The 22,346-nt window shown below is 51.4% G+C and overlaps 1 protein-coding gene across 2 annotated transcripts in view; it reads right to left on the minus strand.

Moving 5' to 3' along the window:
* gabrb2a (gamma-aminobutyric acid type A receptor subunit beta2a) overlaps window positions 1–22,346 on the minus strand; it is a 29,813-nt gene that overhangs the window by 1,964 nt on the left and 5,503 nt on the right. The window contains exons 4-9 of one of the 2 annotated variants that reach the window (XM_076994119.1): window positions 17,099–17,319; window positions 10,826–10,908; window positions 5,774–5,911; window positions 4,805–4,957; window positions 1,965–2,209; window positions 1,341–1,481 (exon numbers count right to left, since the gene is read on the minus strand). In XM_076994119.1, coding sequence (XP_076850234.1) covers window positions 1,341–1,481; window positions 1,965–2,209; window positions 4,805–4,957; window positions 5,774–5,911; window positions 10,826–10,908; window positions 17,099–17,319 — 981 coding nt within the window. The remainder of the gene's footprint in view (window positions 1–1,340; window positions 1,482–1,964; window positions 2,210–4,804; window positions 4,958–5,773; window positions 5,912–10,825; window positions 10,909–17,098; window positions 17,320–22,346) is intronic. The other variant, XM_076994120.1, reaches the window with a different exon arrangement.

Genomic DNA, 22,346 nt, shown 5'->3' on the forward strand with positions numbered 1-22,346 from the left:
TGTATCTATAAGGATCTGGTCATGCATTATGAACATCATCTCTGAACTGATTTCAACGTACTACCTCAGAAGACACAATCTACTGTGTAAAACAAAGAAAGACGTCTTTACTTACATTTACAGTACACAGCACGCTAATACTTACAAAGCAGTTTCAACACGGCAAATATTCGTCATCATTTCCGAATTTCAACCGCACTAATGGTTAAAATTCTGCCAGCAAACAGAAACGATCAGGCAAAGGAATGCAAAGGAAAAAAGGCGAAAGGCATGGAGGCTCGGGGTGGAGCGGAGTGGTGAGAGAGCTGCAGGGATGGAGGTGGGGCGGGGCAGGGGGGCGGGGGAGGGGGCGGGGTGCGGCGCTCCTCGTACCCGAGCCCCACGCACCCTGATGAGCTCTGGCCGGCTTTGATTGGCCTGCTACCCGCAGAGAAGAGACCACTCTGACTACAGGGACTGTAGCCTAGCGCTGCTGTAGCCGACTAGCTGACTGGCACTAACGCCTACTACTGTTATAATCTATTGCTGCTTTATCCTTCTTGTGGCGGACTGTATCTAATGCTGATTAGTCTTCGTAGAGTTCACAGCGGTAGAGGACACGCACTCTAAACACAATGCAGTTTAATTCGACTCTTTGTTCATGTCTTCCTAACACCTACTGCCATCCCCGTCCCTCTCCTCCCCTAAACGTGGGCGTTAGCCTCAGCACGATGCTTTTAGCTTTTGTTGTGGTACGACTGCTGACTAACCACCCAAATCACTAAGCAAGGCCACCCCCCCCCTCCAATAAAAAAAAAATAACATTGCCTTTTTTCTTTTCATCTTGGCTTTGTACTGCTGGTTTAAATTCATTTTAACAGCTAAAACCGCCACTAGCAAGACGGGAGAGGACGTTGAGGAGTGGACGTCACCGCCATCTTAAAAATCCCCACAGGCGCAGGACGTAACAGTCCTGACAGCCTGGTTCTATTCATCATATAGCCCAGAACGATGGCAGCACATGAGCAGAGGTCAGAGTGCGAGCAGTCCTTCCAGGACAAAAACATGACTGCAGTCAGGAAATGGACATGCCCACTGAGCGGAAGTGTCAGGCGCAAACAGCCAACCAAATCAAAAGGGGAGTGGAGGTGGTGAAAATGGCAATGACTACCATCATTATTCTAAACCCAAATCAATGTAAAGAAAACAAACAGCTCATGGTTGGATTACTACTACTACTACTACTACTACTACTATTACTACTACTACTACTACTACAGCATTACTACTGCTATTACTGTTTTAGATTGCGTCTATCGATGGAGATCCAGATTTTGACTTCCAAGTGGAGTAGGCAGTACCTTAAGTCTCTGTTCGCCTAGTCCTAATGCAGCATCCTCGGCAAAGATCGGATCCCACATCGAGTCATACACGTCAATTTCCCTCTGTTTCATTCTGGCATACACAGCATCGTCTCTCTGAGCTACATTTCCCACCATCCACTGCAAGTACACAAAATCAGTACTGTTACTAGGGAAATGAAAACTCGCGACACTCAGAGAGAGAGGTAGGGAGAGAGAGGGAGGGAGAGAGAGATCGAGAGAGGTAAGGAGAGAGAGATCGAGAGAACTACAAAACGAGGGAAGGCGTTTTGGTACATCTAACTTATTCAGCTCAAAAGAACGGAGCAGGCAGCCCGACACATGGCCACCACTGAACTAAGCAAGTTGCTCTGCGTAAGGGCAAAGGTCGCCGCTCACCCCTCCCCGACCTCTGCCCTGAGCTGCCAGAGGGTAAAAATCCATCAGACTTAGGGTGATCAGCAACCCTACGTTAATTGGGGGTGGAAACAAGGTGAATTTCCATTCTGAGCCAAACCCACAGCCCGTCGATCCAGAGAAGTCACATGACCCCCAAACATCACACCAGCCGGCGCAGGAAACACAACCAAAACCAGAGGGGCTCCCCCTCCCCCGGCACAATACCTTATTGGGGTCTGGACGCAGCTTCTCGTTGTTAGCGGTAGCTGCCTTCTCCGCTGCTTTCTTCTGCCTCTGAGGGCCCTGGCCAAAGAAGATGTAGTTGACGAAGGCGTACTCCAGCAAGGCGAGGAAGACGAAGACGAAGCAGCCCATCAGATACATGTCGATGGCCTTCACGTAGGGGATCTTGGGAAGGGTCTCTCGCAAGTGCGTGTTAATGGTGGTCATAGTCAGCACAGTGGTGATGCCTGCAGGTTGAGGACAGTGGTGTAGACAGACGATATCGGATTATACAGGGGGCATTAAAGACAGCAGCAGAATGTATGTTCAGGGTGGAAGAATGAAGCACATTGGTATGTGGGCACTAAGACAGCACCTTGGACAGCGGCAAACTACATTACTACCAGAGCTAAGGCAGTATAACACTACGGACACAGGGGCAGGGCGGCAGACTGTCAGCAGAAGAGTGCAGTTCCAGGGACTGTCATGGCAACAAACTTCAGCACCATGGTAACAACGTAGTACGGCAAGAGAATCAGCATTGTACATCACTGTTGTACCTTACCCAGTCCTACTCTCCGGCTGTGAAAGACCTAACGGATTCTGTGATCCGTGGAAACAACAGGTACAGATGTGATATTTGATTTATTCTACAGAGTTCTCCAAGACGAATCCATAAATATCCTGCACCACAACATAGCTGCCTAAAGTAAATAAGGACATGATGCAAGAGTCACATGTGATGCTGTATCTGTCGTCTCTACTTCAGTCACAGCTAGGACTGTAAAAACAGGAGCTGGATCTCACTTCTCTCTGGCCGCTCACAAGTGTGACACACAACATCTCACATCTCACCTGCTTTCTTTGGAACAGGTCTGTTTTTCTCATCTGCATGTAATATGTACATTTGGTATAATACATTTTACACATAAACAGTATCTAAAATCTATAATCTCACGCTAGTGTGTATGTGTGTGAGAGAGAGACTTAAAGAGATAGAGACTTAGAGAGAGAGAAAGAGAGAGAGAGAGAGAGAGAGAGAGAGAGAGAGAGAGAGAGAGAAAGAGAGCAGACAGGGAAGAAGAAAGAGATGCACAAACCTGGAGAAACACGGTGGTGGAGCCAGAGTTGCTCCTCCTAACTGAGTGTCCCAAATATGAATCAATCCCAAACCCACTCTATAAGCACCTGTCCAGAGCTCCTGTCCCGCTGTAATAAAGATAAACTGGCTGGTGTCCCATGTGAACGGGCTGACCGTGCATGCAGGAGCATGCAGGAAATCTTCCCACAGCCTAAGAGACGAGCCAGTGATCCTGGATTAGCTGGTCAGTATCGCTGATTAATGACGACTGCTTTATATTTTTGTAAACTGTGTCTTCTTTGTTCATTTGCTTTTGCAATAATATAATTTGTAACATTTGTGCCAGTAAAGCACTGGTGAACTAAACAGAATTAAAGACAGACAGCGAGAAACTGTTGAAGAGGAAAGAAGAAAGAAAAAGATGGAAATGAGAGAGAGAGAGTGAAAGGAAGAGTGAGAGAGAAACAGACAGAGTGTGAAGGAGAGAGGCTCACAGAAAGACAGACAGGCTGAGTGTGAGGGAGAGAGGAATAGAGACAGAGAGCGTGTGATGGAGAAGGAGGCTGTGAGTGAGAGAGAGAGAGATGAAGACAGAGAGAGAGAATGTGTGTGTGTGTGTGAGAGAGAGAGAGAGAGAGAGAGTGAGTGAGTGAGTGAGAGAGCATGAGGGAGAGACAGACAGAGAGATGTGAAATCCTAATAGAGCTGTTGTATTTCACTACACAGCACATGGGGCTGTAGCATCTGTTCAGTGTCCACATGCGTCTCGGTGCAGACGGACGGACTGTGACAGGCACAGACCTAAACACTACAGCGCTCTCCCCGCTCCTCCGTCACCCGCTCCTCCGTCACCTCCTCCCGTCTCCCCTCCCCTCCAGGCTCCGTGCCGCAGACACACCCCTCTAGGCTGCGGACGCGCGTTAGAGGGTCCGAGGGAGGAGCTCGGTGGGGAGACGACACCTCCCGCGCCGGCGTCTTGGTTGGGGTGGGGATGCACGCTCGTGTCCCGCCACCTCTGTCCCGCCGAGGCCGTGGGCTTTCCTCTCTGAGCGGGACGATTTCTCCAGCCGTGGGAGCACAAGCGGGGTGAGATCTCGTCTGGGAAGGTTGCCTGCCACAAGCCCTGAGCACGAAGTGTCCCGCTCTGCTGGAGGCAGGTTCCAGCGTCCGAGACTGGGCGGGACGTTCTACAGACACCGGGCAGCTATGTGATTTGCTAACCAGTTGCTATCGTACCAGACTTGCGGTATGAAGTCTCTCTCTCTATATACTGTGGCCAGAGGATCTCCTGTAACTGATCCATGACTCAGGTTTAGAAGCACTACCATTATGATCCACAGATCAGTCACCCTCTCTTAAAACAAAACTCCAGTTCTAAACTGACACACAGATTCTACCAGTCAATCAGGAGCACCTGAATATTAGATGAGGGCAGCAGCTCTTAGTCCAGTCCTTGGAGACCCCTGGCCAGTCCAGGTTTTTGTTCTGTTCCAGTTCCTCATGCTCATGCAGGACTGCAGAGCTGGAACAGGACTAAACAAACTGATCTGGCTTGATGCCCCTGAGAACTGGACTGGGAAACCCTGCAGTAAACACACAGACACAGAGACACACAGAAACACATATACACACACATACACAACACACACACAATACACACACAAAACACACACACTCATGCAGGACTTGCCCAGGACTGAACCTCATTCTGCAGGACCAGCCACCCAGTGTGTGTTAGCTGGACAGTAAGATGAAGCCCCACCTAGAGCCACGCGGGCAGCAGAGGCGTCGTAGTTGATCCAGAAGGAGACCCAGGACAGGATGGTGATCAAGATAGAGGGCATGTAGGTCTGCAGAATGAAATAACCGATGTTCCTCTTCAGTTTGAAACTGAGGGAGAGACGTGGGTATGAGCCTGAGAGAGTAAGGAGTGGAGAAATAAGAGAGATGCAGAGAAAAGGGGAGAGATAGAGGGAGAAAAGAGGGAGAGACACAGAGAAAAGAGGACAGACAGATGGAGAAAAGAGGGAGAGACAGAGAAAGAGGAGAGACAGGGAGAAAAGAGGGAGACACAGAGAAAAGGGGAGAGACAGAGGGAGAAAAGGGGAAAGACATGGAGAGAAAAGAAGCGAGATAGGAAGAGAGGTTAGTGCCATGGCATTAGAAACAGACCTTCTACTACAAATACTCCAGAGGAAGAATCATTTTTTTAACTCCAGTTCTAAAGAGTCCACAGAGGCAGCCATGACAGCGGCATTGGCATCTGACCCAAGGTGAGAAGACTGAAATCTCTGGCCTGCTTGCCTGCACTGTCTGCCTCTTCCTGTTCCTGAAAGGCAGATGCGCCGCGGTAAAAATAGGAACCAAAAAACACGAGCAATGCCCTCTTGCTCACTGCTTTACACGCGTTGCATGGCTTCAAGGTAGGACTTGTCGTCATTGTACTGATAGCGCCATGCTCCCATGACTCCTTCAGCTCCGAATGGTGTCACTCACTGTTCATTTTGTGGCTCTCAGCCCGTGAGGCATGTGTGAAGGTATAGGAGCAACATGTGAGACATGTGAGATGTGTGAGACAAGTGAGGGGCATTTATGAGACATATGTGAGACATGTGAGAAACAAATGAGATATGGTTGAGACATGCATGAATCCTGCATGGGGCTTGTGTGAGACAAACATGTGGGCTTGAGGGCATACATGGGGTATGTAGGAGGGGTCAGTGGGTCGCACCTGTGGAGAAGACCACATTCTTGGAGATAAGCTTGTAGTCCACAATGGAGAACTGAGGCAGTTCGATTCGCTCCACTCCAGACACGGCGCCGTCTCCACCCCTCCAGTAGAACTCGATGTCATCTGTGGTGTAGCCGTCTACAGGGCGGGACAAATAAGGTGGCCAATCAGAGTGAGCGGTCAGACAAAGCCATGGCTTTGCCTCATAAACTCCAATGGCTGTGTACCGCACGCCTTTGGACCCGCCCACAGTAATATTTCCCACCAACAGCAATGGCTTTCAAAAGATGCTGATATGAAATAATGTGGGAAATAGCTTCTGGAAGCAAAACCACAATGAAAAAAACACACACACTCTGAATCACACACACACACACACACACACACACGCGCACAAGCACATGCACACGCACACGCGCGCACGAGCACATGCACACGCACACGCATACACACACACACACACACACACACACACACACACACTGAATCACAGATGCTCCTTCTTCATTCGTGGGAGTGTATGACTACTTGCTACTCATAATGAGAAGCAGTGACCTACTTAACATTATAAATAATTAAGAGCAAGCGAGTAATCCTTCATGTTTAAGGGTATCAGGTACCGTCGCCACGCTGGCCTTCCAGTGAGGAGCAGCGCTCAGCTAAGAGCCAACACCTACGACTCATCAGTCCTGCTTCGGCGGGACGAGATGAGACAAGACGACCAGACGAGTGTAATGTGAAACTGATAACAGCAAAGGAGTTTCTGTCGGCCGCCAGCCGTGGGGAGCAGTGTACACACCACGTCTAGAGTCATGCTCCTGTCTGTTGAACATTTTAAATGGAGAACAGGAGAGTGAGAGAGAGAGAGAGAGAGAGAGAGAGAGAGAGAGAGAGAGAGAGAGAGAGAGAGAGAGAGAGAGAGAGAGAGAGAGAGAGAGAGAGAGAGAGAGAGAGAGAGAGAGAGAGAGAGAGAGAGAGAGTGGGCAGAAGTGTGGTTTGGCCTGTGCAAGGCCGGCCATTCAGATTCCATTAAGTCCATTATCTCTGTGCCACAGAGTCTGGATCTGTAAATCGACTGACTGATTTCTGTCAACAGATCCGACGGCTCTGCTGGTGCCAGTCCTGGGGGACAGAGAGAGAGAGAGACGTCCGTCCCACAGGAAAACGCCTTTATTAGCTGCTTCAAGGCCCAAATAGGAGACCAGAAGGGACACAGAATGAGATGAGGCTCAGAGAGGGAGGAGACATCAGGCTATGAGAGAGGAGGACACAGAGAGGAGGACACAGGCTGAGAGGAGGACACAGAGAGGAGGAGACAGGCTGAGAGGAGGAGACAGAGAGGAGGACACAGGCTGAGAGGAGGAGACAGAGAGGAAGACACAGGCTGATAGGAAGACACAGAGAGGAGGACACAGGCTGAGAGGAGGACACAGGCTGAGAGGAGGAGACAGAGAGGAGGACACAGGCTGAGAGGAGGAGACAGAGAGGAGGACACAGGCTGAGAGGAGGACACAGGCTGAGAGGAGGAGACCGAGAGGAGGACACAGGCTGAGAGGAGGAGACAGAGAGGAGGACACAGGCTGAGAGGAGGACACAGGCTGAGAGGAGGAGACAGAGAGGAGGACACAGGCTGAGAGGAGGAGACAGAGACGAGGACACAGGCTGAGAGGAGGACACAGAGAGGAGGACACAGGCTGAGAGGAGGAGACAGAGAGGAGGACACAGGCTGAGAGGAGGAGACAGAGAGGAGGACACAGGCTGAGAGGAGGACACAGAGAGGAGGACACAGGCTGAGAGGAGGACACAGGCTGAGAGGAGGAGACAGAGAGGAGGACACAGGCTGAGAGGAGGACACAGGCTGAGAGGAGGAGACAGAGAGGAGGACACAGGCTGAGAGGAGGACACAGAGAGGAGGACACAGGCTGAGAGGAGGAGACAGAGAGGAGGACACAGGCTGAGAGGAGGACACAGGCTGAGAGGAGGACACAGGCTGAGAGGAGGACACAGGCTGAGAGGAGGACACAGGCTGAGAGGAGGAAGGGCACAGACTGGGAGGAGGCACCCTGCTGTGTGGCCTCATACCTGGCTCACAATCACATCAATTAAATATCCAACAAATTGACCAAGATTAAAAGAAAAAAAGAAAAGAAGCAGGGACATAGGGAATCAGAGAGAGGGACAAAGAATCAGACAGAGGGACAGAGAGAAACAGACAGAGGGACAAAGAATTAGACAGAGGGAATCAGATAGAGGGACAGAGAAAATCAGACAGAGGGTACAGAGAAGCAGAGAGATGGACAGAGAAAATTAGACAGAGGTACAGAGAGAAACAGACAGGGGGACAGAGAATCAGACAGAGGTACAGAGAGAAACAAAATCAGACAGGGGGACAAAATCAGACAGAGGGACTGAGAGAATCAGACAGAGGGAAAGAGAGAATCAGACAGAGGGACAGACACAGAGAGGGAGGATGGAGGTGTACTTCTCTAACCCCTCAGAGAAGAGAGGATAAAAACTAGATGGGAAAATAATTCAAGCATAATTCATAAATAAAAAAAAAAACATCAGCCTAGCTATCTAGACAACTTTCACATGTTTCTGGTTTCTATAAGATGCATTTCTGTTGGAGAGGCTGCTAATTAGGGTGGCTACAGGGACTCACTGCTGTAGCTATGCCTACAAGCCCCTTCTAGTGAGATATGGAAGGATTCTGTAATATAATAATATTATATAATGTAATATATATGGTGACCACAAGCTAGATCAACACTGGCAAACCAAAAGGGCTTTTTCAAGGCTACTCTAATAGAAACTTTCACAGTAATTCAGCGAGGTTGGTCAACCACATCTGTAAATCTTGAGAAAGGAGAGAGGTATGTACACAGTGTCTCTAAGAAGAACTGTGAGGTGTGTCTGGCCAGCAATTAGCCTACAGTATACAGCAGTGCTTTTGTGTTGTCAAGTGTGGCTGTATTTTGACTGCTGAGCTGTGTTTCGGCATCCGGACGACAACTGAAAGACACACGTGATCTGAAAGGCGGGGGGAGGGGCACTGGAAGACGGTTACAAAGAGAGCGAAGAACAGAGGAAGGGAGGGATGAAGAAGAGAAGACAGATGGAAATGAGGAGGAGAAGGAGAAGGTGAAGGAGAGTAAGCCGGAAACAGAGAGTGTGTGAGAGTGTATGAGAGTGAGAGAGAGAGTGAGAGAGAGTGTTCTCCCTGACTGCACCACCTCAGTGCTGGAGGCCCTGCACCAAAGGAGCCAGTCTCAGTCAGCCAGGAGCTGCTGGCCTCACCCCTCCGTTCAGCCTGTGTTAGCGGCGATGCTGTGTTCCCCCCGTCACATGCATCTGAAGGTTGAACACAAGGGCCCTGACAGTGTGGAGCTGTGCAGCTTTGGCTGCTGGGGCTGTAATTGTGGAACCTGACTGTTAGCCAGGCCTTCAGAAACACACCTCCATCAATGAAGGTCTCACTGGGAGGAGACAGGGGAAAGCCTGGGGTGCATATGTGTGTGTGTGTGTGTGTGCGTGTGTGAGTGTGTGTGTGTGTGTGTGAGTGTGAGTGTGTGTGAGTGTGAGTGAGTGTGTGTGTGTGTGAGTGTGCATGTGTGTGTGAGTGTGTGTGAGTGTGAGTGAGTGTGTGTGTGTGTGAGTGTGCATGTGTGAGTGTGCGTGTGTGAGTGTGTGTGTGTGTGTGAGTGTGTGTGAGTGTGAGTGAGTGTGTGTGTGTGTGAGTGTGCATGTGTGAGTGTGCGTGTGTGCGTGTGCGAGTGTGCGAGTGTGTGTGTGTGTGTGTGTGTGAGTGTGTGTGTGTGTGTCGCGACAGAGAGGGAGAGAGAAATAATGAGAAAAAAGAGGATGTGAAAGGTAGTCTGAGGAGGAGAGAGCAGGAGAGATGAGAAGTGAGGAGCTGAGAGGAAGAGTGAGGGAGAGAGAGGAGGTGAGGGGAGTGAGGGGTGAGTGGGAGTGAAAGGGGAGTGAGGTGGAGTGAGGAGTGAGTGGTGGAGTGAGGGGAGTGAGAGGGGAGTGAGATGGAGTGAGGGGCAGTGAGTGGGGGAGTGAGTGAGTGGGGGAGTGAGTGTGGGAGTGAGTGGGGGGGGAGTGAGTGGGAGAGTGAGTGGGGGAGCGAGAGGGGGAGTGAGTGGGGGGGAGTGAGTGGGGGAGCGAGAGGGGGAGTGAGTGGGGGGGAGTGAGTGGGGGGGTGAGTGAGTGGGGGGGAGTGAGTGGGGGGGAGTGAGTGGGGGAGCGAGTGGGGGAGTGAGTGGGGGAGCGAGTGGGGGAGTGAGTGGGGGAGTGAGTGGGGCAGCGAGTGGGGCAGCGAGTGGGGGAGTGAGTGGGGGGGAGTGAGTGGGGCAGTGAGTGGGGGAGTGAGTGGGGGAGCGAGAGGGGGAGCGAGTGGGGGAGTGAGTGGGGGAGTGAGTGGGGGGGGGAGTGAGTGGGGGAGTGAGTGGGGGGGAGTGAGTGGGGGAGTGAGTGGGGAAGCGAGTGGGGGGGTGAGTGGGGGAGTGAGTGGGGGGGAGTGAGTGGGGGAGCGAGTGGGGGAGCGAGTGGGGGAGTGAGTGGGGGAGTGAGTGGGGGGGGGGGGGGGAGTGAGTGGGGGAGTGAGTGGGGGGGAGTGAGTGGGGGAGTGAGTGGGGGAGCGAGTGGGGGGGTGTGGGGGGGGAGTGAGTGGGGGGGAGTGAGTGGGGGAGTGAGTGAGGGGGAGTGAGTGGGGGAGTGAGTGAGTGGGGGAGTGAGTGGGGGAGCGAGTGAGTGGGGGAGTGAGTGGGGGAGTGAGTGAGTGGGGGAGTGAGTGGGGGAGTGAGTGGGGGAGCGAGTGAGTGGGGGGAGTGAGTGGGGGAGCGAGTGAGTGGGGGAGTGAGTGGGGGAGTGAGTGAGTGGGGGAGTGAGTGGGGGAGTGAGTGAGTGGGGGAGTGAGTGGGGGAGTGAGTGAGTGGGGGAGTGAGTGGGGGAGTGAGTGAGTGGGGGAGTGAGTGGGGGAGTGAGTGGGGGAGTGAGTGAGTGGGGGAGTGAGTGGGCGAGAGGGAAGCAGCAGGTCGAGTTACTCACAGCTCTCTATCTCCAGTGTGCAGTTCTGCTCGTCCAGTGGGTATCGCCTCAGGTCCATCATACAGGCTGCCGTGGTGGTAATCCTGAATGCAGAGTAGACACACCCCCACCACCAACCCCCCCACATACACACGCACACACACGCACACACACACACACACACACACACACATACAAATTACTGACGCCTCTCAAGGACACCAGAGACATGAGCAGAGCTGAAGTATCCATCCTCTCACTCAGTCTCCCTTCTCTCTTTTTATCTCTCTTTCTCTCTCTCTCTCTCACACACTCACACACACACACACACACACACACACACACACACACACACACACACACACACGTACATTCCCTTTCCCGTACTTTGTTACAATCTGGAACCACTGCCAAATTCACTTAAGTGCTGGCTGAGCAGATGGGGTCAGACAGAGAGGCCCTGGGTAATGCACAGAGTGGAGAGATGTTTGAAAATGGCCAAAGGCCTCTGCCGGCTGCTCATCTGCCTTTAGAGGGAAGAGCAGCGTAGCTGAAGGAAGGTGGTGAAATGTGCTGAGGCCTTGTTGCCCCGTAAGTGCGTGTCGGGAGACCTGCGTCCCGGACCTTCTGCTAGGCCCGGCATGCCAGGATTTTACAGAACGCAGGACTGGAACGGAGGAGGAAGCTCCTCCTCTGACTGCAGCCAGCGGCGCTCCCTCGAGAGCCCCACCGGGGGTCGCAGGTCAGAGGTCGCCATATGAGAGTCAAACCTGGAGGGCAGTTCTGAACTTGAAGAGGTCTTCATGAACTACAGTGGCAAATTCATCCAGAGGACTGCTTATCTTTGATAATTAAGGACATGAGGTAATTTGAAATCCATTCTGTGTAAAATACCCCAAATCCCATCAGAAGCCTAATTTAGAAGTTTCATATTGTGTTTGGGAGATGTCAGAACATCCTCTACCTCAGGTTACGGGGTGCCAGCCTTCACTCAGAGGACCACAGGGGTGCCATCTAAATCGCTCTTGGGCCCTTGACGACCCAAGAACAACATTCCAGAGCATCACGGGGCACAACCCTGCATAATCCCACCCCAGCGCCCCCTAATCCACCCCCCCCCATAATCCCAGTGCCACAGGAAGCACTGGGGAAAGAAGCAAATTAGGCCAAGACGACAGAGGTAAAAATAACAGCCTATTTATAGGCTTCTACATCATCACCCTCGTCATCGTCATCATCGGCAACAGTCTCTGTGCTTTTGTGTGTGTGCGATAGAGAGAGAGATAGAGAGAGAGAGAGAGAGAGAGAGAGAGAGAGAGAGAGAGAGAGAGGTAGCATCAGTGGCCCTGGCTAGGAGTGGTTGAACAACAGGCTGTTTGAGTTAAGTGTGATCTGATACCAACCTGGATGCAGAGAGCATGAAGACGTATGTCCACATATCTGTTTTTCTGTTTCACTGCCTGTCTCTCTCTCCCTCTTTCTCCCACTGTCTGTCTGTCTCCCTGTCTTTCTCTCTCTCTCTCTTTCTTTCTCTCACCTTTACTCTCTTTCACCTTTACTCTCTCTCTCTCTCTCTCTCTCCTTTACTCTCTCTCCCTCCAGTTCCTTCTCGTGTTCCCTCACTTCAGCCTTCACACCTTTCTCCATGTTTTCTCTTCTCATCTATTTTGGCTTCTTTTTACCTTCTCATCTGTCTTTCTGTTCTCTCTTGCTGCCTTTCTTGATCTATTCTTTCTCGTATTCTTCTCTTTAATGTCTCCCTTCCTCTCACTCTTCATCTCAATCACTTGTGCAAAGACATCACAACTAATTTTCAGTCTATAACAAATGTTTAGATTAATTTTTTGTTAATTGTTATCAGTGTTGGTCTTTTTAAATACTGATATTGCAAATGGCTTCCACATTAATAATGGTAAACCATACCACATCAAGGGCTCACCTATGTGTTTTTATTATATGTCAAGTCGTTTACTGCAAACGTGACATATTGCAACATGACCAGATTGAATACTTTCACCTGTATCATTCAGTCCAGGAGCTACTGTCCTCTGAGGCTATTCTTGGCCTTGCTGCCCTGCACATGACCCCTGCATGGCCATCCGAGGGCTGCCTCCCTCGCTTCACCCTGCACCTCTCCTGCCCTTTGCCCTTTGCCCTTTGACTCCTTCATGGCAGGTCTGGCCAAGGGAGCCAGAAGAGCCTTTATTCCTGATGACCTTGTATACTGAAGCTGACACTGCAGCCAACATTCTGTTGTGAGAGGGAGGTCATCGCACACACTGGCACACGTGGCCGTCCACTCCCACACGCGTGTTCACACGTGACCGTCAACTCCCACACGCGTGTTCACACGTGACCGTCAACTCCCACACACGTGTTCACATGTGACCGTCCACTCCCACATGCGTGTTCACACATGACCATCAACTCCCACACACGTGTTCACACATGACCATCAACTCCCACACGTGTTCACACATGACCATCAACTCCCACACACATGTTCACATGTGACATCAACTGCCACACACATGTTCACATGTGACATCAACTGCCACACACATGTTCACACGTGACCATCAACTGCCACACTCGTGTTCACATGTGGCCGTCCACTCCCACACGCATGTTCACACATGACCATCAACTCCCACACGCATGTTCACACATGACCATCAACTGCCACACTCGTGTTCACATGTGGCCTTCCACTCCCACACGCATGTTCACACATGACGATCAACTCCCACATGCATGTTCACACATGACGATCAACTCCCACACGCATGTTCACACGTGACCATCAACTGCCACACGCATGTTCACACGTGACCATCAACTGCCACACTCATGTTCACATGTGGCCGTCCACTCCCACACGCATGTTCACACATGACGATCAACTCCCACACGCATGTTCACACATGACGATCAACTCCCACACACATGTTCACACATGACGATCAACTCCCACACGCATGTTCACACATGACCATCAACTGCCACACTCGTGTTCACATGTGGCCGTCCACTCCCACACGCATGTTTACACATGACGATCAACTCCCACACGCATGTTCACACATGACGATCAACTCCCACACGCATGTTCACACATGACCATCAACTGCCACACTCGTGTTCACATGTGGCCGTCCACTCCCACACGCATGTTCACACATGACCATCAACTCCCACACGCATGTTCACACATGACCATCAACTCCCACATGCATGTTCACACGTGACCATCAACTGCCACACTCGTGTTCACATGTGGCCGTCCACTCCCACACGCATGTTCACACATGACCATCAACTCCCACACGCATGTTCACACATGACCATCAACTCCCACATGCATGTTCACACGTGACCATCAACTCCCACACACGTGTTCACATGTGACCGTCCACTCCCACATGCGTGTTCACACACAACCATCAACTCCCATACGTGTGTTCACACATGACCATCAACTCCCACACGTGTTCACACATGACCATCAACTCCCACACACATGTTCACATGTGACATCAACTGCCACACACATGTTCACATGTGACATCAACTGCCACACACATGTTCACATGTGACATCAACTGCCACACACATGTTCACACGTGACCATCAACTGCCACACTCGTGTTCACATGTGGCCGTCCACTCCCACACGCATGTTCACACATGACGATCAACTCCCACACGCATGTTCACACATGACCATCAACTGCCACACTCGTGTTCACATGTGGCCGTCCACTCCCACACGCATGTTCACACATGACCATCAACTCCCACACGCATGTTCACACATGACCATCAACTCCCACATGCATGTTCACACGTGACCATCAACTGCCACACTCGTGTTCACATGTGGCAGTCCACTCCCACACGCGTGTTCACACGTGTGCACATGTGTGTGCAGCAGGCACAGATTCAGCCCTCCCTGCACCACGACATGAACTCTCCCCCGAGGAGGAGATGGCGTGGCGTGCAAACGGGATGAACTGTGATGACTCTGGGCCAGCGGGACGGCTCGCCGCTCCGCCTACGGCGCCTTGGGCTTTGTCATGCTGATGTGGACACGGCTGAGGCAGGATGTGCCTGGTTTTCCATTTTGGACACCTGACTGTGTTTCCACCCACCGCTGTGTGCTGAGGGGAGCAGACATCAGCCTATTCCCACTGCAGCCACTGATTACACTCATCAACAACACAAAAAAACCCGTCAAATACTCAAATATTACTCCTGTCAACATACAGCAATGTCAAATCCTCCCGACTCCACAAATATGAAAAAACCCAATATTAGTTTAAACCCGAATTCCACACCAAACCTCATGAAAAACCAACAACGGCTAAAGTGGCATTCATGGAGGAAACTGCAGCAGAGTGAGCAGAAACCCACGCTCATCCTCATCAGCCTTCGTCCCATTCAGCTGCGTCTATCGTGTCTCCTCACGTTCTCATCCCAGCACAGTGCTAACTCAGATGGTGAGATGAAGGAGACAGGCTTACGAAACGCCAGGATGCATGAAAGCAACCGTGGCCACTATAAAAAGCAACGTGGTTTTTGCGTCCGCTTCATCTTGCCTCTGGACCAATCAAAACACTCCAGCCATTTCGCTCACACCTCCGTGTGCCATTTTCACACTCTCCACGAGGAATACTACTTCCTTTCGAGACGACTCATTACCGCTCGCAAGCTCATAAAAATAACAATGGCGTGCGCACAGTGATGAATGCAGCGCGTTAAAGAGTTGCGCGGTGGGACTCATGAGCCAATCAGGTGAGAAGTAAGTCTCACGGTGGGACTCGTGAACCAATCAGGTGAGAAGAGAAGCCTCACGGTGGGACTAGTGAACCAATCAGGTGCGAAGAAAAAGCTCAGCAGGCAAGCTGCAGTGTGTTTTGGCAAGAATGGACACCTTTACAGCTGTACAGCAGGGACGTACAATATTAGCAAAATGTGTCGTTGCAGTATTTTTGGCTGCAATGAATGCTGCAAAAAATAAAAACATCAACACATTTACTACTATTCCTAATCATCAAAGGAAAAATTGAGTATAAAGCCTAGAGTAATACTATAGACACACAGTATATATCTCACCTGAACCATAGCATACTCGGTGATAGATCCAGACATGAAAGGGAATGACTGGGTTTTACTTTGACCTAAATGACTTGCATTTGCTGGATCTTCTCAACACTATGATTCATCAAAACAACCACAGAACTCTTGTCAGGAGCATCCGAGACTGGTCAGGACAGAGTAAGAAGAATAGATTTGTTGTAGGGAAATATTTGCATATGGCAGCCGTCTGTAATTACACGCCTGCGAAGGCCAATAGTTCTGTAATAACGACGGACCCGCCCTCCGGCATGCCGTGTCTGTGTTTTGATTGGCCGTATGTCAGGGCCTGGGGGGCTTTGAGCCGGTGGGAAACTGGATGAGACACTGGCTAAGATCTTTCTGTAGCAGGACCATCAGCCATGTGCCCACCACTGTGCGTTCAACAAACTGTGCTCCTGCAAACACTGACGTGATGATCCGTTTCTCATGGCAATTAAAGGCTTATGAAGCAATGCATCCATGAAATACAGATAATTATTGCTCTCAACACACTATCACACACACGCATACACACACTATCACACACACGCATACACACACATCCCTAAGATTCTTGTGCATGAACACTTTTTAGCAAAGAAAACATGTAGTCACGTTGTTACCAAAGCAGGGCCCACGTACTGTCCAGGTTGCCAAAGAAATTCTCTCCGAGGTCTTTTCATGAGGGTTTACTGGTCATCCCTCAACCCCCCCACACCTTTTCATATTCCTTATTGAAGAAAATGTGTTAGCTTATGTAATTGACTACTTACATAATGGAGCGTTATAAATTACATTATTGATTTTTGCATCCTAACAGCAAAGAATGCGTGCTGCACTGCAGATATTTAAATGTTTTAAGTCCCAGGAAGAGGAAGGGAGTGAGGCTCTGTGCGCAGTGTTCGGGGATTCAGCTGTGGAATTAGTGGTGATAATCTTGTTCTGCTAAATATAGACACTTCTGTGGTGTCATTCAAACACGGCAGCCGAGAAAGAAAGCCAGAGAGACAGCATCCATATGGATGGAGGAGCACACCGAGTTCAGGGGTGTTCTGGGAAGTGTATGCTACCAGGCACGGTTACGGAATGACGCACTCAGTTACGACAGGACCTGTGCGAGCTTCTTGTGTCCAGACGGGTCGGCGGCGGCCGAGGAGAGCGGAGTAGGAGACGCACCTCAGTCCGTAGAGCACGGTGCCGTCAGGATGCAGACGGATCATGCGATTCTTCACAGTCACGCCGTGCACGAAGGACTTCTTATCGTTGAGGAAGTAGGTGTCGGGCACCCACAGCTGATCGGCCACGCGGTTGTCCAGCGTCAGGTTGAGGGGGATCTCGGAGTATGACAGACGTTTGTCACGCCACGCTTGCTGAAAGTACATGGTCAGGGTGTAGTCCTACAAACAACAGGACAAGGCAGGAGATGGTTACCAGGAATGAAGAACAAACCAGGGTGTCACAATATATTGCTTGTGCATTGTTCACAATATCAGCTTTTGCGATGCTTATGATATATATGGTGGTGATACATAAACATACAATGCATATAAATACATTTGGACATTTGGTAAAATAATGCAGGTCAGTCTTGAACCATAGTGGTCAGAATGTTCTTGTGTGCTATATATTTAACCATGTTAGTTTGTTTGTCTCTACATATGTAAAAATGTCCCATCAGAGTTTGTGGGTGTTTGGTGTGTGTGTGTAGGTCTTCAGGGGCGTGGACGCTGGGAACCTTTATTTCTCTGTCTTCAGTTGTCCTGCAATGTTCTGAAAAAGGAACCTTTAAACCCAGCTATTGTCTCAGGCCAAAAATATCACAGAGCTGAGGTCCGGGGGTGGGGGGAAGGGGGGTCGTGACAGCACCGTGAAGCCCTGTGTGACACTCAGGAGTACCCCAGATGGGCCCCTCACACACACACACAAACTCACACACACATATGCACACACACACACACACACACGTGCACATGCACTCACACAAATGCACATGAGCGCGCACAAACACGCACATACACAGACACACACGAACACGCACACACACACACACACACACACACACACACACACTCACACACACACACACAAACCAAATCAAATCAGCAGGAAAAGGCACATGCCAACAGACACAACATACACACATCCACATACATGCACAATAAAACACGCTCTCATACTCCACAAGCACATGAACATGCATACTGCACATGCCCTGTATGAGTGAGCAAACATACACACACACACACACACACACACACACACACACACACACACGCACGCACGCACGCACGCACACATACACAAGTTCCACTAAAACATCACCATGAACACAAAGCCGTGTGAATGCTTAATGAAAAGCCCACGCAGTGTGACACATTCGCTGCTTCCCATTTTAGACACTGGTTGACTCAAACTCTGGAGATGCTGGAGAGTTCTGGCTGTATGCACTCCACAGTGAGCGATAGGGGCACCAGGTGGGGCAGGTGGGGTGGGGGGGAGAGGGGTGTTACGGGCAACCATGACCCCTCTCCCAACCTCTCCTGCCATCTATAGGAGCCACACACCTCCCTCACCCCAGCACTGTCAGGACAGAAGGTGTGGCGCACGCAACGTCAGCGCAAAGGCCACGGGCCAGCACGAGAGACCACGGGCCAGAACGAGAGACCACGGGCCAGAACGAGAGACCACGGGCCAGCGCGAGAGACCACGGGCCAGAACGAGAGACCACGGGCCAGAACGAGAGACCACGGGCCAGAACGAGAGACCACGGGCCAGCACGAGAGACCACGGGCCAGCACGAGAGACCAGGGGCCAGAACGAGAGACCAGGGGCCAGAACGAGAGACCAGGGGCCAGAACGAGAGACCACGGGCCAGAACGAGAGACCAGGGGCCAGAACGAGAGACCACGGGCCAGAACGAGAGACCACGGGCCAGAACGAGAGACCAGGGGCCAGAACGAGAGACAAGGGGCCAGCGCGAGAGACAAGGGGCCAGCGCGAGAGACAAGGGGCCAGCGCGAGAGACAAGGGGCCAGCGCGAGAGACCAGGGGCCAGCGCGAGAGACAAGGGGCCAGCGCGAGAGACCAGGGGCCAGCGCGAGAGACAAGGGGCCAGCGCGAGAGACCAGGGGCCAGCGCGAGAGACAAAGGGCCAGCGCGAGAGACCAGGGGCCAGTGTGAGAGACAAGGGGCCAGTGTGAGAGACAAGGGGCCAGTGCGAGAGACAAGGGGCCAGCACGAGAGACCACGGGCCAGAACGAGAGACCACGGGCCAGAACGAGAGACCACGGGCCAGAACGAGAGACCACGGGCCAGCACGAGAGACCACGGGCCAGCACGAGAGACCACGGGCCAGCACGAGAGACCACGGGCCAGAACGAGAGACCAGGGGCCAGAACGAGAGACCAGGGGCCAGAACGAGAGACCACGGGCCAGAACGAGACACCACGGGCCAGAACGAGAGACCACGGGCCAGAACGAGAGACCACGGGCCAGAACGAGAGACCACGGGCCAGAACGAGAGACCAGGGGCCAGAACGAGAGACCAGGGGCCAGAACGAGAGACAAGGGGCCAGCGCGAGAGACAAGGGGCCAGCGCGAGAGACCAGGGGCCAGCGCGAGAGACAAAGGGCCAGCGCGAGAGACCAGGGGCCAGCGCGAGAGACCACGGGCCAGCGCGAGAGACAAGGGGCCAGTGTGAGAGACAAGGGGCCAGCGCGAGAGACCAGGGGCCAGCGCGAGAGACAAGGGGCCAGTGTGAGAGACAAGGGGCCAGCGCGAGAGACCAGGGGCCAGCACGAGAGACAAGGGGCCAGCGCGAGAGACCAGGGGCCAGCGCGAGAGACCAGGGGCCAGCGCGAGAGACAAGGGGCCAGCGCGAGAGACAAGGGGCCAGCGCGAGAGACCAGGGGCCAGCGCGAGAGACCAGGGGCCAGCGCGAGAGACAAGGGGCCAGCGCGAGAGACCAGGGGCCAGCGCGAGAGACCAGGGGCCAGCGCGAGAGACCAGGGGCCAGCGCGAGAGACCAGGGGCCAGCGCGAGAGGCCCCTACCTCTCACCCGTACGGAGCAGAACATGCGCTGGTCTGCTCTGTGGGCTCAGAGCACACGAGCTGCACTACGACCGACAACTTCTCCTCCTCACACACGCAAAGCTTCTCGCATTTGTTCACATTTACAACCTTCTGTTCCTGAAGACAGCAACAGCAAAAAATAAAAATAAAAATGACACAGCCCATATGTGCAATAGCTATTACTTACAGGATACAAATAAACAAACAAACAAATAAATATATATGGTAGAAAACTAAAAAAGAACATGTATGCAGAATATAACTGGTTCTTTTTTTTTGGTACCTTCCTATCCAGAGTGCCAACAGCAGACTCCAGAACACCTGGGTTTGGACATGGCCTGCTGGCTTTGGGGCAGCCAGACTGGGAAAATAATTACTGTGGTCACAGATGGCAGCAGACGCCTCTCTGGGCCGTGTTTACTCTCCTTCGACATCAGTTGATTCCAAACAGGGACACAAACACAGAGCAGGCCCACGTGTGCAGGCGCTTGGCCTGCGTTTTCCCCTCGCCACACCTACACCGGTGGAAAGATTGGGTCACAATTGCGCCGACTTCCCGCCTCTGGTACCATCCGGGGAGTGTGTCTCACCAAAGGCTGGCGAGCGACTCTCGGTGGAGCCGTTAGAACCGTGGGACGTGCACCGTGACGTGACACATCCCTGGTTTTGGATCAGGTTTTGGTTTACTGTACGTCCTGGCACACGGCCACGGAGAGCCCAGCGTGGCTGTGTTTGGGAGGCGCAGGGGAGGAGTCTGAGAGCCAACTGTGTCCCGCTCGCCCGCCTCTCCAGCCACGTACGCTGCACCCTGGATCGATAGCTCATACCCAGAAAGTGACAGAATGACAGCGCAATTTGTCAGGACAGTCCTGCTGAAAACCAACACCCTGTGAATACGGGGACGTCTCCATTTAAAGTGTCAGAGTCCGTTCCAGCAGCAATCAGGCCTACGGGTCCCACACCACAGCACAACTAACAACACCCCTTCATGACACGCCCTCATTCCTAACCACACTCCTTCATGATACGCATTCATTACTAACCACACCCCTTCATGACACGCCCTGATTCCTAACCACACTCCTTCATGACACACCCTGATTCATAACCACACCCCTTCATGACATGCCCTCATTCCTAACCACACCCTATCATCACACGTGCTAATTCCTAACCACACCCCTTCATGACATGCCCTCATTCCACACCCCTTCATGACACGCCCTCATTCCTAACCACACCCCTTCATGACACGCCCTCATTCCTAACCACACCCTCTTCAGAACATCAGCACACCTCCTTATTTACTCCAATCTCCACATGGCTCCCACCAATTACAGAAATTAAACGAATAAATCAGGCTTTCCTGGAATATTTGAGTTATGGACGTGATAATCGAGGAGTTATTGGTGGCATCCTTGCACACAACCTCTCTCTCTCTCTCTCTCTCTCTCTCTCTCTCTCTCTCTCTCACCCAGTTACACCCAGCTGCATTACTCATTAATTCCCCACGACAGTGAAATCGTCCGAATGACTTGTTAAGTACATGCCTGTAAACACCAGAGGTTGTAAGGAAGAGGGTTTAGATGGGGTTAAGAACTGGTGGCTTTGCCCTACGGTACACAGGCATTCGTTCATAATCCCCCCTTGAGGCCCAACAACCCCTCCCCCACTCCCCCAAGGAACCTGGGATCCCTTTAACACATTTTGATAAAAAGGCCTAATTGTCCAAATAAAGACAGCACATTAACACATTAGTAAGAAAGCTGTCATCTCAGTCCTTAGGGTTGGGGACATGTAGCATGATGTCACCAATGCCAGTATATGTTAGCTGTTTGATATCTACATGCTAGGTGTTTGAAACACCCAGGTCCAGACAACCAGGTATAGAATGCAGGTATAGAAAGAATTCTTTAAATATTCCTGCAAAATACATTATAATTGTAAATGTGTAACATTTGAATTAGTAGCAAAGAGTCTGTGTTAGCACTACATGGATCACTATAAACATGGAGGAGTGGGTTAAGCTGTAAGAACCAAGAGCTTCTAAGATGACCTGTTTTGGATCTCCAAATGCAATGAACTAAAGCCACTAGCAAAGTGGCTTACAAAGAATATTGATTAACTCAAAGGAGTATCGATTAATGAATATGTGCATGAATAGTTTATAACCATCTGTTATAAAGCTTTCGCAAACATCAAGCACCAAGGACGTGTGATATAAAAAAAACTGATGTGCAAATGTATCGGAGAATACAAATTTGAGATAAAACAAGAAATAAAATCAGTGAGAATCGGCATCGATACACTCGAAAAACCACATCTCAAAGAGATGAGCCAACTTAAAACCAC

Source organism: Brachyhypopomus gauderio, unplaced genomic scaffold, assembly GCF_052324685.1.
Source record: "Brachyhypopomus gauderio isolate BG-103 unplaced genomic scaffold, BGAUD_0.2 sc135, whole genome shotgun sequence".
Classification (NCBI taxonomy): Eukaryota; Metazoa; Chordata; class Actinopteri; order Gymnotiformes; family Hypopomidae; genus Brachyhypopomus; species Brachyhypopomus gauderio.